Source organism: Diaphorina citri, unplaced genomic scaffold (genome assembly GCF_000475195.1).
Source record: "Diaphorina citri unplaced genomic scaffold, Diaci psyllid genome assembly version 1.1 scaffold291, whole genome shotgun sequence".
NCBI lineage: Eukaryota > Metazoa > Arthropoda > Insecta > Hemiptera > Psyllidae > Diaphorina > Diaphorina citri.
In genome coordinates, this window is record NW_007377727.1 from 100,337 (window position 1) to 113,299 (window position 12,963).

A 12,963-nucleotide genomic window follows, 5' to 3' on the forward strand; every position below is an offset into this window, starting at 1 on the left:
TTTCCTCCACAGCAACTTTAGGGATATTGTATCTCTCGCAGAAGTCGCAGAAAAAATTGAACACCCATCCTAAGTAATGTTTAGCATGCTAAGTAAAATAGACAAATGATCATCGTGAAATCAGCAAATCAGGTTCTCTCTAAAAGGGCTTATCAGGTTTTCAATCTTATTGGAGGAGTATTAATAAAAAGTTATAAAATATGAATGAAAATCCGACCTCTCTGTTTCAGGCGTACGTAGGTTTCTCATGGGGACAGGAAGATCCGAGTAGACGTGGCAACACTGTAGCTACCGGGAACTGGGGCTTGAAACTGCATTTACAAAATATAAATAAAAATCCGAAATCTCTGTTTCAGGCGTACGTAGGTTTCTCATGGGGACAGGAAGATCCGAGTAGACGTGGCAACACTGTAGCTACCGGGAACTGGGGCTGCGGTGCCTTCAAAGGAGACGTTCAACTCAAAGCGTTGTTGCAAATAATGGCCGCTGGAGAAGCTAGTGCTAGCATCGCTTATTTTACGTTTGGCAACGCCGAACTAACGAACGGCATCTACGACATGTACACGCTGCTAAAGCAATACAGGGTGGATGTGGGAAGATTGTTTACCTTACTAGCTAGTTATGAAAGTCACGTGAGGGATGGAAGTCACGAGAGTATCACCCTGTATGAGTTTCTTTACAATACGGTCGTGTTGAATAATTCCAAACAAGATGGTTCACCCGGTAAATCTTCCGATAAATCACCTGGTAAACAGGGTGACAGCGATGTCAAAACCAAACGAAATACTAGTCCAGATCTTAGTGAGAACTCTATCAGGCCTGGTAATAGTAAAACCACTTGGAGAAATAGTTTAGGATTCAACTGATGGTTCACCCGGTAAATCTTCCGATAAATCACCTGGTAAACAGGGTGACAGCGATGTCAAAATCAAACGAAATACTAGTCCAGATCTTAGTGAGAACTCTATCAGGCCTGGTAATAGTAAAACCACTTGGAGAAATAGTTTAGGATTCAACACTAAAAGTAGTAGTAGTTTTTACAGTAGTGGTACGAGCAGCTTTAGTAATAGAAATAGTATAACCAAGTCAACTACACATAGTCAGAATGGTAGTCATCGGTCATGTGACGTCATAGATAGTAATGACACTATTGATGATATGTTACAGAAAATTGAAGCCAGTGAAGCCGCGCTACTTAGAAAGAAAACGAGTGTTAAGAATATCAACTGCCAAAGTAACATATCTGAGCTTGAAAAGGTATATGCAGGAAATAGTAAAGAAGTGTCAGTAAGGAATAGTAGTCATCGTGAGGTTAGTAGTAGGGTTAACAGGATTGATGTTTTCAATGAGAACTTGAGTGAACCAAATAAACTTCGTCGAGTATTAAGAATATCAACTGTCAAAGTAACATATCTGAGCTTGAAAAGGTATATGCAGGAAATAGTAAAGAAGTGTCACTAAGGAATAGTAGTCATCGTGAGGTTAGTAGTAGGGTTAACAGGATTGATGTTTTCAATGAGAACTTGAGTGAACCAAATAAACTTCGAGAAGTAACTGCTAACAATTCATCTTGTAGTAAAACTACACCAAGCATTAGTCAGAATAGTAGTACTTATTTTACCAATGAAAGATGTAGACAAGATCAAGCTTTCAGTAACATAAATAGAAATGAAAGTAAATCCAATACTATAAGTGCGAGTAAATGTCAAGTTGTAACTAATGGTAATGTACGTATTGATAGTGTAAAGAACAATCAGGATTTTGTGATACAAATCGAAGAAGATGATGAAACAAGTGTAGATAGATGTGTTAGCCCTGATGTTATCAATAGTAGTGTAGCAGAAACGCCTGTCAAAAACACACAAGACCTGTTTAGCAAGAAATGGTCCATTAACTCAACAAAGTCCTCAAATGGAGAGTAAATGTATGGAAAAGAAAGGAGAAGGAAGAAAAATAATGAAAAGGAGAGAAAGACGAAACATAAATATATATCTCTGAATTCTCTGACCTAAAATAGGTACCTAAAATTCCTATGAAAAGGACCACTCCATAAAGGCTTCCCAAATTGTATGAACGCCGTGAAACTTTTGTGAGTATGCAATGTGCCTTGTTCATTAGATAAACTTCAAAAGAAACCTTGTGGATGTAGCTAATGTACAATTTACATAGGTAGAGTGGGTACCTCTTTGTAACCTTTTACATTCTTCTATAGTCTTTTGACATGACCTGTGGTTAGGATAAAAAGCAGTTTTTCTGATAATATAGGATGCACGGTGCACCTTGGACACCCAGCGATATCTATGGACGTAAACTGTGCACTGTTCTAGCTATTGACGCGGTCAATGTAGCGCGTAATCCTAAGGCCCAATACTCACTGAGGTCGATTGAACGAGAACTGAATAAGGTGCGTAGTCATTAAATATGATAAACTTTGGGGTCTGGGCGATAGGGATTTTTTCCTCCACAGCAACTTTAGGGATATTGTATCTCTCGCAGAAAAATTTGAACACCCATCCTAAGTAATGTTTAGCATGCTAAGTAAAATAGTCAAATGCTCATCGTGAAATTAGAAAATCAGGTTCTCTCTAAAAGGGCTTATCAGGTTTTCAATCTTATTCGAGGAGTATTAATAAAAAGTTATAAAATATAAATAAAATTGTCAGCTCCCATGGTGTAGTGGTCACTGCGCTCGCCTTGCACGCGGGAGAGCCGGGTTCGATTCCCGGCGGGGTCAAGAAATTTGCACCATGCAAATGATTGATTCCGTGACTGGCTGTTGCGGGGCCCACTCAGCCTCTACCAGCAGTTGCATATTTATTTTAAGTTGCCCAAGCAAGCCCCCCAGCAAAGCCCTAAAACTTGTGGATAGCCAAACTGACCATTAATAACATTCTCATTCCAAATTTATGACACTCAAAAGAACTCGGTAAGTACAGTAGGTATTCTCTATTTTTTTCCTCAAAATTTTCAACGCGCCTTTCACAATTATTTTCCTAGGCTGAGTTCACCTGAAAAAGGAAATGTCTCCACTAAATTTAATGGCCATAAACACGCTTCCTTTCTCCCCACTAAATCAAGCGCTTCTTCAAAGTTAGAAAACAAAGGCGGAGAGGGGGCACATTAAAACGGATTGGGCGGAAAAAAACTGCTGAAAGAGGGGATGGAAAAACTGTTGGAGGGGGTGAAATAGCTGATGGGGGGGCGAAAATTGCCGAACGGGGACAATAAAAGAAAAAACTTCCAACCCATTTGCTGCTCAGTAATGCCAGCAGGCACGTGAGATGGGAAACAATCTGTGTCTTGGTCATATATTAGAGGACAGCCTCATTATATCTGTCGACATTACCATCTAACTTACCTTGCTATACACATTACCTCCTATGATACACTTTACCTTAGTGTGATACAGTTGATACACACATTACCTATGATATACATCTCGCCGTTATTGTTGAAATTGCAGAAACGGCTTATAACACCTTTTCTTTTGTTGTTATTATTTTTTATTATTACACATTACCTCCTATGATACACCTTACCTTAGTGTGATACACACATTACCTACCTATGATATACATCTCGCCGTTATTGTTGAAATTGCAGAAACGGCTTATAACACCTTTTCTTTTGTTGTTATTATTTTTTATTATTTTACTATTATTATTATTATTTAAGGGGTTTAACGTCATTGTATAAGTACCAAGGACGCTATGGTCTTTAGTGAGACACTAAAGCGGAGGTCGAAATGGCCTAAGTGCGAAAAGCATTGTAGGTTTAAGGAGGTTGTAAGGGGCGAATGTAAATTCCCCCGATTTCATGTAAATTCCCCCGATTTCAAAATTACTTCCTGTAGGGTCATATGTAAATTCCCCCGATTACGAAAAAAAGGTATATGTAAACTCCCCCCGATGATAGAACCTACAGAAAAATATTAAAAACACTTCAATTTCTTACTTTTAGTATAAAATTTATTAAAGGAAAATAAAATGCATACACATTTCATTATTAAAGAAAGCCAAACTAGGATACATGTTTCATTATTAAATAAAAAAGACAAATTAGAATACATACCTACCTACTATTATTATTTAAGGGGTTTAACGTCATTGTATAAGTACCAAGGAGGCACTAAAGGAGGTCGAAATGGCCTAAGTGCGAAAAGAATTGTAGGTTTAAGAAGGTTGTAAGAAACGGTCCATTAACACAACAAAGTCCTCAAATGGAGAGTAAATGTATGGAAAAGAAAGGAGAAGGAAGAGAAATAATGAAAAGGAGAGAAAGACGAAACATAAATAAATATATCTCTGAATTCTCTGACCTAAAATAAAATTCCTATGAAAAGGACCACTCCATAAAGACCAAAGTTCCCAAATTGTATGAACGCCGTGAAACTTTGGTGAGTATGCAATGTGCCTTGTTCATTAGATAAACTTCAAAAGAAACCTTGTGAATGTAGCTAATGTACAATAATTATTTACATCTAGGTAGAGTGGGTACCTACTACCTACAATCTACATACTTTGCAACCTTTTTACATTCTTCTATAGTCTTTTGACATGACCTGTGGTTAGGATAAAAAGCAGTTTTTCTGATAATATAGGATGCACGGTGCACCTTTTTTTCGATCCTTTTTAATCTACGAAAGCTATTGGGGCTGAAAACATTCCCTATCTAGCAAACAGCATCGTTTTTTGTGCTTTGAACCTCGATGCATTTGGTTGCATGAGTTGGAACTACAGGTCATTTTTCATCTTTTATTTCAGGACTACAATTTCATGTTTTCATCTTTTCCGGTATTGTATCCGAAGATAAAACATAAATAGATGTTTGTGGACAAAAGAAAACTAATGGAAAAGAACATGGGAAGAGTTGAAAACAACCACCGTAATATTTGTTTTTGTTTTGTTGTACGTTTATTCCCTCTTCAGTGCTTTGTGGTTGAAATTCGGCAAAGATAAAGAGTATAGATTTTCATAGGTACCTAAATGTAGGAAGTAAAGGTACTCTAAATGATTAAGTAAAGGTACCTACTCTAAATGATTGGATTAACCAACCTTATCCAGCCTAGCTAGCTTGAAAGATAGTGCACCTTGTACGCGCTAAGTTGCGGGTTCGATTCCCGCCAAAGGGAAACTTTTCCTAAACAGGTAAGCTTTGTTATCGGAACGGCTGGCTTTTTCCTATCCTCTCTTCGATTTCGAGACGATTAGACCTCCGCTGTTACAATTCCTTCTATCAAACCTCTTGAAAAAAAATGATGCATTCGGTTGCATGAGTTGGAACTACAGGTCATTTTTCATCTTTTTATTTCAGGACTATTAACAATTTCATGTTTTCATCTTTCCCGGTATTGTATCCGAAGATAAAACATAAATAGATGTTTGTGGACAAAAGAAAACTAATGGAAAAGAACATGGGAAGAGTTGAAAACAACCACCGTAATATTTGTTTTTGTTTGTTCTTTGTTTTGTTGTACGTTTATTTCCTCTTCAGTGCTTTGTGGTTGAAATTCGGCAAAGATACAGAGTGATAGATTTTCATAGGTACCTAAATGTAAGAAGTAAAGGTAGGGACTCTAAATGATTGGATTAACCAACCTTATCCAGCCTAGCTATCTTGAAAGATAGTGCAACTTGTACGCGCTAAGTTGCGGGTTCGATTCCCGCCAAGAGCAAACTTTTCCTAAACAGGTAAGCTTTGTTATCGGAATGGCTGGCTTTTTCCTATCCTCTCTTCGATTTCGAGACGATTAGACCTCCGCTGTTACAATTCCTTCTATCAAACCTCTTGAAAAAAAAAGTAGGTACCTAAAATTCACATTAGATTTTGGGACGGATCAAATATTCGGTTGTAAAATACCTACGTGGAAGGCAACAGAGATCCGAAGAGGGTATGGCCTAGTGCCTAACACGCTTTTTCTTTCCTATCTCATTCTCTCATGATATATTGTAGGTACCTAAAATTTACATTAGATTTTGGGCCGGATCAAATATTCGGTTGTAAAATACGTGGAAGGCAACAGAGATCCGAAGAGGGTATGGCCTAGTGCCTAACACGCTTTTTCTTTCCTATCTCATTCTCTCATGATATATTATTGAGAATAATACGCAAACTTGGGAAAATAGAAAATTACATTTCAACCTCCTCTGCCTTTTCCTCCTCCTTCTTCTCCTCCTACACCACCTCCTCCTCTTCCTTTACCTCTTTTATGTCATTCTCTCATCCCTTCAAAAAAGAAGGAGCTAGGGTAGAAATATAGAAAATAGTATAAAGAAATGGGAAGAGACAAAATTGGAAGGAGAAAAACTAAAAGAGGACGATAAACAGCAAGAAGAGAACGAAGCGGAACGGAAAGAGACATAAGAAGAGGAAGACAGAATGAAGGAAGAGGAAGTAAAAGTAATATGGGCGAAAAATGGGAGGTAAAGAGAGGAAAATACATAAGACAATAAAGGGGAAAAAAGACAAAGTTAGGAAGAAAAATAGAGACATTAGGAAGCATATTGGAGAGAGAGAGAGAGAGAGTGAGAAAGAGAGAGAGAGAGAGAGTGAGAAAGAGAGAGAGTGAGAAAGAGAGAGAGAGAGTAGGGAGCGCAAAAGACAAGAGTTCAAGTAGGAAGAAGAAAAATAAAAAGGAGACGAAGAATAAGGATGCTACAAAGAAGGAAAAGAAGACATAAATAAGGAAAAGAAGACATAAAGAAGAGAAAGGATTGTGGGAGAAACAGATGGTTGTATTTTATTATTTTCTCAGTCATTCTTTATTGTGTAACCTCAATATTTCGAATAAAGACCTTAGCTTGGAAATAAAGACAATAAGTATTGACGACGGAAGTTTTTATTATAAACACTCTGGAAGAATGATTTCACAGTAAAGTTAGAGTGGTCACTTCTACCCTGCAAAAGGTCCGGGCTTCGATTACCTCTCTTGAGAATTCTATTGGGACGTCTCGTCTGCTCTGGTTTCTGCTCTAACGGAAGTTTCTTATTTAATAGAAATTTTCAGTCTTGCGTAAAGACAACTAGGAGGGGGGGGGAGAAATGACGGACTGAAAATAAGGAGGATGAAGAAATAATAGAAGGACAAGTAACAGGAGGAAGAGGAGGAGAAGAGGACCAAAACAAGCAGCAAAAGAAATCTAATAGGGAAGTACCTACAAGAGTATTATTAAATACAGAAAGAAGAAGACAAAAGACGCGGAAGAAGAAGAAGAAGAAGAAGAAGAAGAGGAGGAGGAGGAGAAGGAAGAAGGAGGCGAACGAGAAAAAAAGGAAGAGAATAATTCATAAGTCGAAAAGTGGAAGAAGAAGGAGGAGAAGAAGAAGATGAAGAAGTAGAAGAAGGAGTAGAAGATAATAGGTATAAAAGTAATATGCTCAAAGGAGAAGCGAAAGAAAATTGATGCGATGGCTTTGAAACACACCGACAGAATTAAATTGAATAAAGGACCTCCTTCTCCTCCTCCTACACCTCCTCCTCCTCTTCCTTTACCTCTTTTATGTCATTCTCTCATCCCTTTAAAAAAGAAGGAGCTAGGGTAGAAATATAGAAAATAGCATAAAGAAATGGGAAGAGACAAAATTGGAAGGAGAAAAACCTAAAAGAGGACGATAAACAGCAAGAAGAGAACGAAGGGGAACGGAAAGAGACATAAGAAGAGGAAGACAGAATGAAGGAAGAGGAAGTCAAAGTAATATGGGCGAAAAAAGGGAGGTAAAGAGAGGAAAATACATGACAATAAAGGGGAAAAAAGACAAAGTTAGGAAGAAAACAGAGACATTAGGAAGCATGTTGGAGAGAAAGAGAGAGTGAGAAAGAGAGAGAGAGAGAGAGAGAGAGAGAGAGAGAGAGAGAAAGAGAGGAGAGACAGAGAGACAGAGAGAGAGAGAGAGAGAGTAGGGAGCGCAAAAGACAAGAGTTCAAGTAGGAAGAAGAAAAACAAAAAGGAGACGAAGAATAAGGATGCTACAAAGAAGGGAAAGAAGCTATAAAGAAGGAAAAGAAGACATAAAGAAGGGAAAGAAGCTATAAAGAAGGAAAAGAAGATATAAAGAAGGAAAAGAAGACATAAAGAAGGAAAAGAAGACATAAAGAAGGGAAAGAAGATATAAAGAAGGGAAAGAAGACATAAAGAAGGAAAATAAGACATAAAGAAGGAAAAGAAGACATAAAGAAGGAAAAGAAGACATAAAGAAGGAGAAGAAGATATAAAGAAGGAAAAGAAGACATAAAGAAGGAAAAGAAGACATAAAGAAGAGAAAGGATTGTGAGAGAAACAGATGGTTGTATTTTATTATTTTCTCAGTCAGTCTTTATTGTGTAACCTCAATATTTCGAATAAAGACCTTAGCCTGGAAATAAAGACAATAAGTATTGACGACGGAAGTTTTTATTATAAACACTTTGGATTCTTCACAATAAACTTAGAGTGATCACTTCTACCCTGCAAAAGGTCCAGGCTTCGATTACCTCTCATGAGAATTCTATTGGGACGTCTCGTCTGCTAGAAAGTTCGTGGTTTCTGCTCTAACGGAAGTTTCTTATTTAATAGAAATTTTCAGTCTTGAGTAAAGACAACTAGGAAGGGGGGGGGGAAGAGAAATGACGGACTGAAAATAAGGAGGATGAAGAAATAATAGAAGGACAAGTAACAGGAGGAAGAGGAGGAGAGGAGGACCAAAACAAGCAGCAAAAGAAATCTAATAGAGACGGAAGTACAAGAGTATTATTAAATAATACAGAAAGAAGAAGAAGACAAAAGACGCGGAAAAAGAAGAAGAAGAAGAAGAGGAGGAGAAGGAAGAAGGAGGCGAACGAGAACGAGAAAAAAAAGGAAGAGAATAATTCATAAGTCGAAAAGTGGAAGAAGAAGGAGGAGAAGAAGAAGAAGATGAAGAAGTAGAAAAAGTAGAAGAAGGAGTAGAAGATAATATAAAAGTAATATGCTCAAAGGAGAAGCGAAAGAAAATTGATGCGATGGCTTTGAAACACACCGACAGAATTAAATTGAATAAAGGAAAATATTAGAGGGAGAATAGGGGGGGGGGGAGAGTAAAACGGAGAGCAAAGAAAAGGATAGGGAAAGGGCACAAAGGAGGGGAGAAAGGAGGAAGAAGTGTAGAAAGAGGAAGAAGAAGACCAAGAAGAACAACAACGTCAATCATGGTGAGAGAAAAGAAAGAGAAAGAGGAACAGGGGAGAGAAAAAAAGCTAGAGAAAGAGGTAGGGCAGAGAGAGAGAAATGAAGGGGAAATAAAAACGAGAAGAAAGAAGAAGAAGAGGAGGAGCAGAATAAGAAGAGAAAGGGAGGACAATGAAAATGAGTAGAAGGAAGGAAAAGGAAAAAGGAGAAAATTAGGAAAAGGAGAAAGTAGAAGCGAAGGAGGAGGAGGAGGAGGAGGAGGAGGAGGAGGAGGAGGAGAAGAAGGAATGAAATGGAGGGGACCTATTTTGACACAATCAATCATGATATAAATTGACTATTATTAACTTTATATTGACACCCCGTCACCTGACAACAGAATGATAATGTTATCTTATCCTGATCAGTAACTCGGGTGTTTTTGTTATTTTACTACCCATAATTATAGTTAATTTAACTGGTGCCGTTCCCAAAAAATACGCTGAATAATTTCACCAACAGGGACAAGGACTCTAATTTTATTGTTATAGTTACCCCCTGCAAAAAAAAAAAAAAAAAAAAAAAAAAAAAAAAAAAAACAAAAAAAAAACTTCAAAAGATTTTTCAAAAAGGTTAATTTAAAAAAAAAAAAAAAAAAAAAAAATCAGCAACAGTAAACTTGCAAAGTATTTGCTACAGAGTTAATTTAACTGCTTGTAGGAGGCGAATGTTTGATTATTTTATGTCACTACTGGTATTCGATTCACAGACCCCTCGGTCATAAATTCAATGCCTTTTAGCACATTATACAGCTATACACGTACTTCAATTGTACCTACACACCTTACGTAATATTTATTTAAATAAAAGGTGCTAGTAAAACATGTACAGTTTTTTTTGTGACTTTGTGTGTTTGTTTTACAGAAAAAAAGGTAAATCATCCCTCCCTTCCTGATTTGGGCCATTAGCCAAGGTACAGTAAAGTCAGTAAAGTGACATTTGACTTATTTTCCCGAGTTCAGTCATTCATACCACATTTTTTTTTTTTTTTTTTTTTTTTTTTTCGGGGGGGGGGGAAAAATGTCCAGGTTCTTCCAACGAAATATTTTCCCTTATCAAGTGCCCCGTAGTATGTAATGTAGAGGCGTAGCTGTAGGAAAAAAAATTGGGGGGGAATATGTAGAATAGAATAGAATAGAAATTGGGGAGGAAGACAATATGGACTGCTGGATTGATGACTCAAAATTGGTCAGCGCGAACAACAAAAAATGGCCACAAATATTGTGTGATTGGCTAATTACTAATTAGGCAGGTGGCTAAAAAGCTCTATGCTCTCCTCTCTGTTTTTAGCCCAAGTTAAGCACTCTTTATACACTCACCCTCCGGCCCTGGTAGTGTAACTTTGTGATGACAAAGACATTTGTGTCATACGGTTGAACAAGGAGCTTTTGGCTGAAATACTTGCCTCTAACGGAGTGATTTATTACTAGCCCGGTTTAAACCTTTGAATTTAACCGGTCGTTATTCATCAGGTTAGAATAGGGTCTCAATTTTCATCCCCAAGTTATTTTTTCGCGGAAATATCAACTATCAAACAGCCCCTTGAAATTTTCCTTACGGGGCTAAATAAATAAACAATCTAGGTACCTACATTTTGCCGTTAAAACTGTATGTATGTGTTTTTTTGGTGGAAATTTTATATATCTTTCCCGCAGTAGGTAGACCACAAAAAAATTCACGCCTTAATAAACAAAACAATAATATCTAGAAAAAAAAAAAAAAACAATATCGGTCTGCCCCTTCCCCCTTCATCAGGTAACGGCTGATTTTTTTTCTGTTATAAATTTAATAATTTTCATCTCCAAGTTCTTTTTTCGCGGAAATATCAACTATCAAACAGGCCCTTGAAATTATCCTTACGGGGCTAAATAAATAAACAATCTAGGTACCTACATTTTGCCGTTAAAACTGTATGTAGGTGTTTTTTTGGTGGAAATTTTATATATCTTTCCCGCAGTAGGTAGACCGCAAAAAAATTCACGCCTTAATAAACAAAAGAATAATATCTAGAAAAAAAAAAAAAACAATATCGGTCTGCCCCTTCCACCTCCATGGCGAGAGCCTCGGAGGGGGCGAGGGGGTTACAAAAACATATTATGCTCGTCGACCTAATCTATTATATTTTCCATAACCGCAGGCTCCCACGGGCCCAATGCAGTATGTTTCCACTCTAGTGACCCCTTATGCCCCCTCGGCCCCTATGGGGGGGACCCCCTATGCCTCTTCTGCCCCCCAGGGGGGTCCCCATGAAGTTTATTATATTGCCTAAAATATACACCCAGGATGAAGCTTGGTAAAAGGTTGTTTGGTTTTGGTCCTATAATTCCTGAATCCTGAAGGGGATAAAACAAATGTGTTTTTGTAGTTTACAAGGGGATGCAGCACGTGTTTTGGGACTTTTTTTAAAGAGAGGGAGAGAGAGAGCGAGAGAGAGAGAAAGAGAGAGAGAGAGAGGGAGAGAGAGAGAGAGAAAGAGAGAGAGAGAGAAAGAGAGAGAGAGAGAGAAAGAGAAAGAGAGAGGGAGAGGGAGAGAGAGAGAGAAATTTTGATAGAGGGAAGGGAACTGTCACAACGGAGCAGAGGTCTCTTTGTCCCAAAATCGAAGAGAGTAGGACAGGACAGAAGAAGTCCAGCCGTGTCGAGAACGAACCTCATCTGTTCAGGACAAAATTCGCCTCGGGCGGGAATCGAACCTGCAACTTAGCACTTACAAGGCAGGCGATAGCTCCAATTTTATCTATTTTGGGTTGTAATGTTTTAAATCAAATATGTTTGTATGAAAATTTTGTACTGTTTCAATGGCAAAAAAGGGGGGGTGAGAGAGGAAGAGAGTTTACAATCAGACCAGTGGCGTAGCGTCCATGTAGGGCGTGTATGGCGGCCATACACTCGAAATTTCACTCAAAAATACCCTTAAATATTGACTTTAAATTTTAACTTTAGGCTTTCCATTTAGTTGGCTCAAGAGAAACATTTGTTGAGCCGTATTTTCCTTTTGCAACTTCTCCTCTTTTGAAGTTCGTTTCCCCCAGTGGCGTAGCGTCCATGTAGGGCGTGTATGGCGGCCATACACTCGAAATTTCACTCAAAAATACCCTTAAATATTGACTTTAAATAAATAATTAATGTATTTTTATTAGATAAATAAAAATTATTATCCCTTAAAATCCCTAAATCCCTTTTTATCCCAGTCAGATCCGAAAAATATATGCCAATCCATGAAGAACCATGGATGATGAAAATTAGTGCCCTACACGCCCTACACTTGAATTTAGACCACGCTACGCCACTGAATCAGACAGTAAAAATATTATCAGTTAATTTAAAATTGTTATTTATAAAGCTGAAATCGCATGTTGTGCTAAAAGATAGCTAGGTATAGGTAGGTATGCACTTATGTAGGTAGTTACCATGTAAAACATATCGTTCCCAAGAAGAACGGCCTATGTGATTTTTGCTACTTTTCAGGAGAGACATTTTAATACAGTGATGTGGAAATTTATCCCAGAATCATGTTTTCTTACACATAGGCCCTTTTACATGAAACCTTTCACTTCTTACTGTACTTAGAGGGATATTATAAAGAATATAAAGAAAAGTCTGTAAAGGATTCTGGATGTTAACAATGAACTTATTATTATTATTATTACTTTGCATGCAAAATTACAAGGACGGGACTTCTGAATTACTTAGTGAACTATTAGCATGCACTAATTAATATCAAATCAGTATTTTTTTATAATTCTAATTTATTTATTTTTTGACGGGTCATACAACCGAG

General features: G+C 37.6%; 2 protein-coding genes across 2 annotated transcripts in view; one reads left to right on the plus strand and one right to left on the minus strand.

Annotated features, from left to right (window-relative positions):
- LOC103507141 (poly(ADP-ribose) glycohydrolase) overlaps nt 1-1,922 on the plus strand; it is a 21,682-nt gene extending 19,760 nt beyond the window's left edge. Inside the window, exons 11-13 of the mRNA XM_017443194.2 lie at nt 357-835; nt 990-1,363; nt 1,534-1,922. Coding sequence (XP_017298683.2) covers nt 357-835; nt 990-1,363; nt 1,534-1,922 — 1,242 coding nt within the window. The remainder of the gene's footprint in view (nt 1-356; nt 836-989; nt 1,364-1,533) is intronic.
- LOC103507142 (tachykinin-like peptides receptor 99D) overlaps nt 1-12,963 on the minus strand; it is a 27,480-nt gene that overhangs the window by 3,920 nt on the left and 10,597 nt on the right. The gene's annotated exons all lie outside the window — the stretch shown is intronic.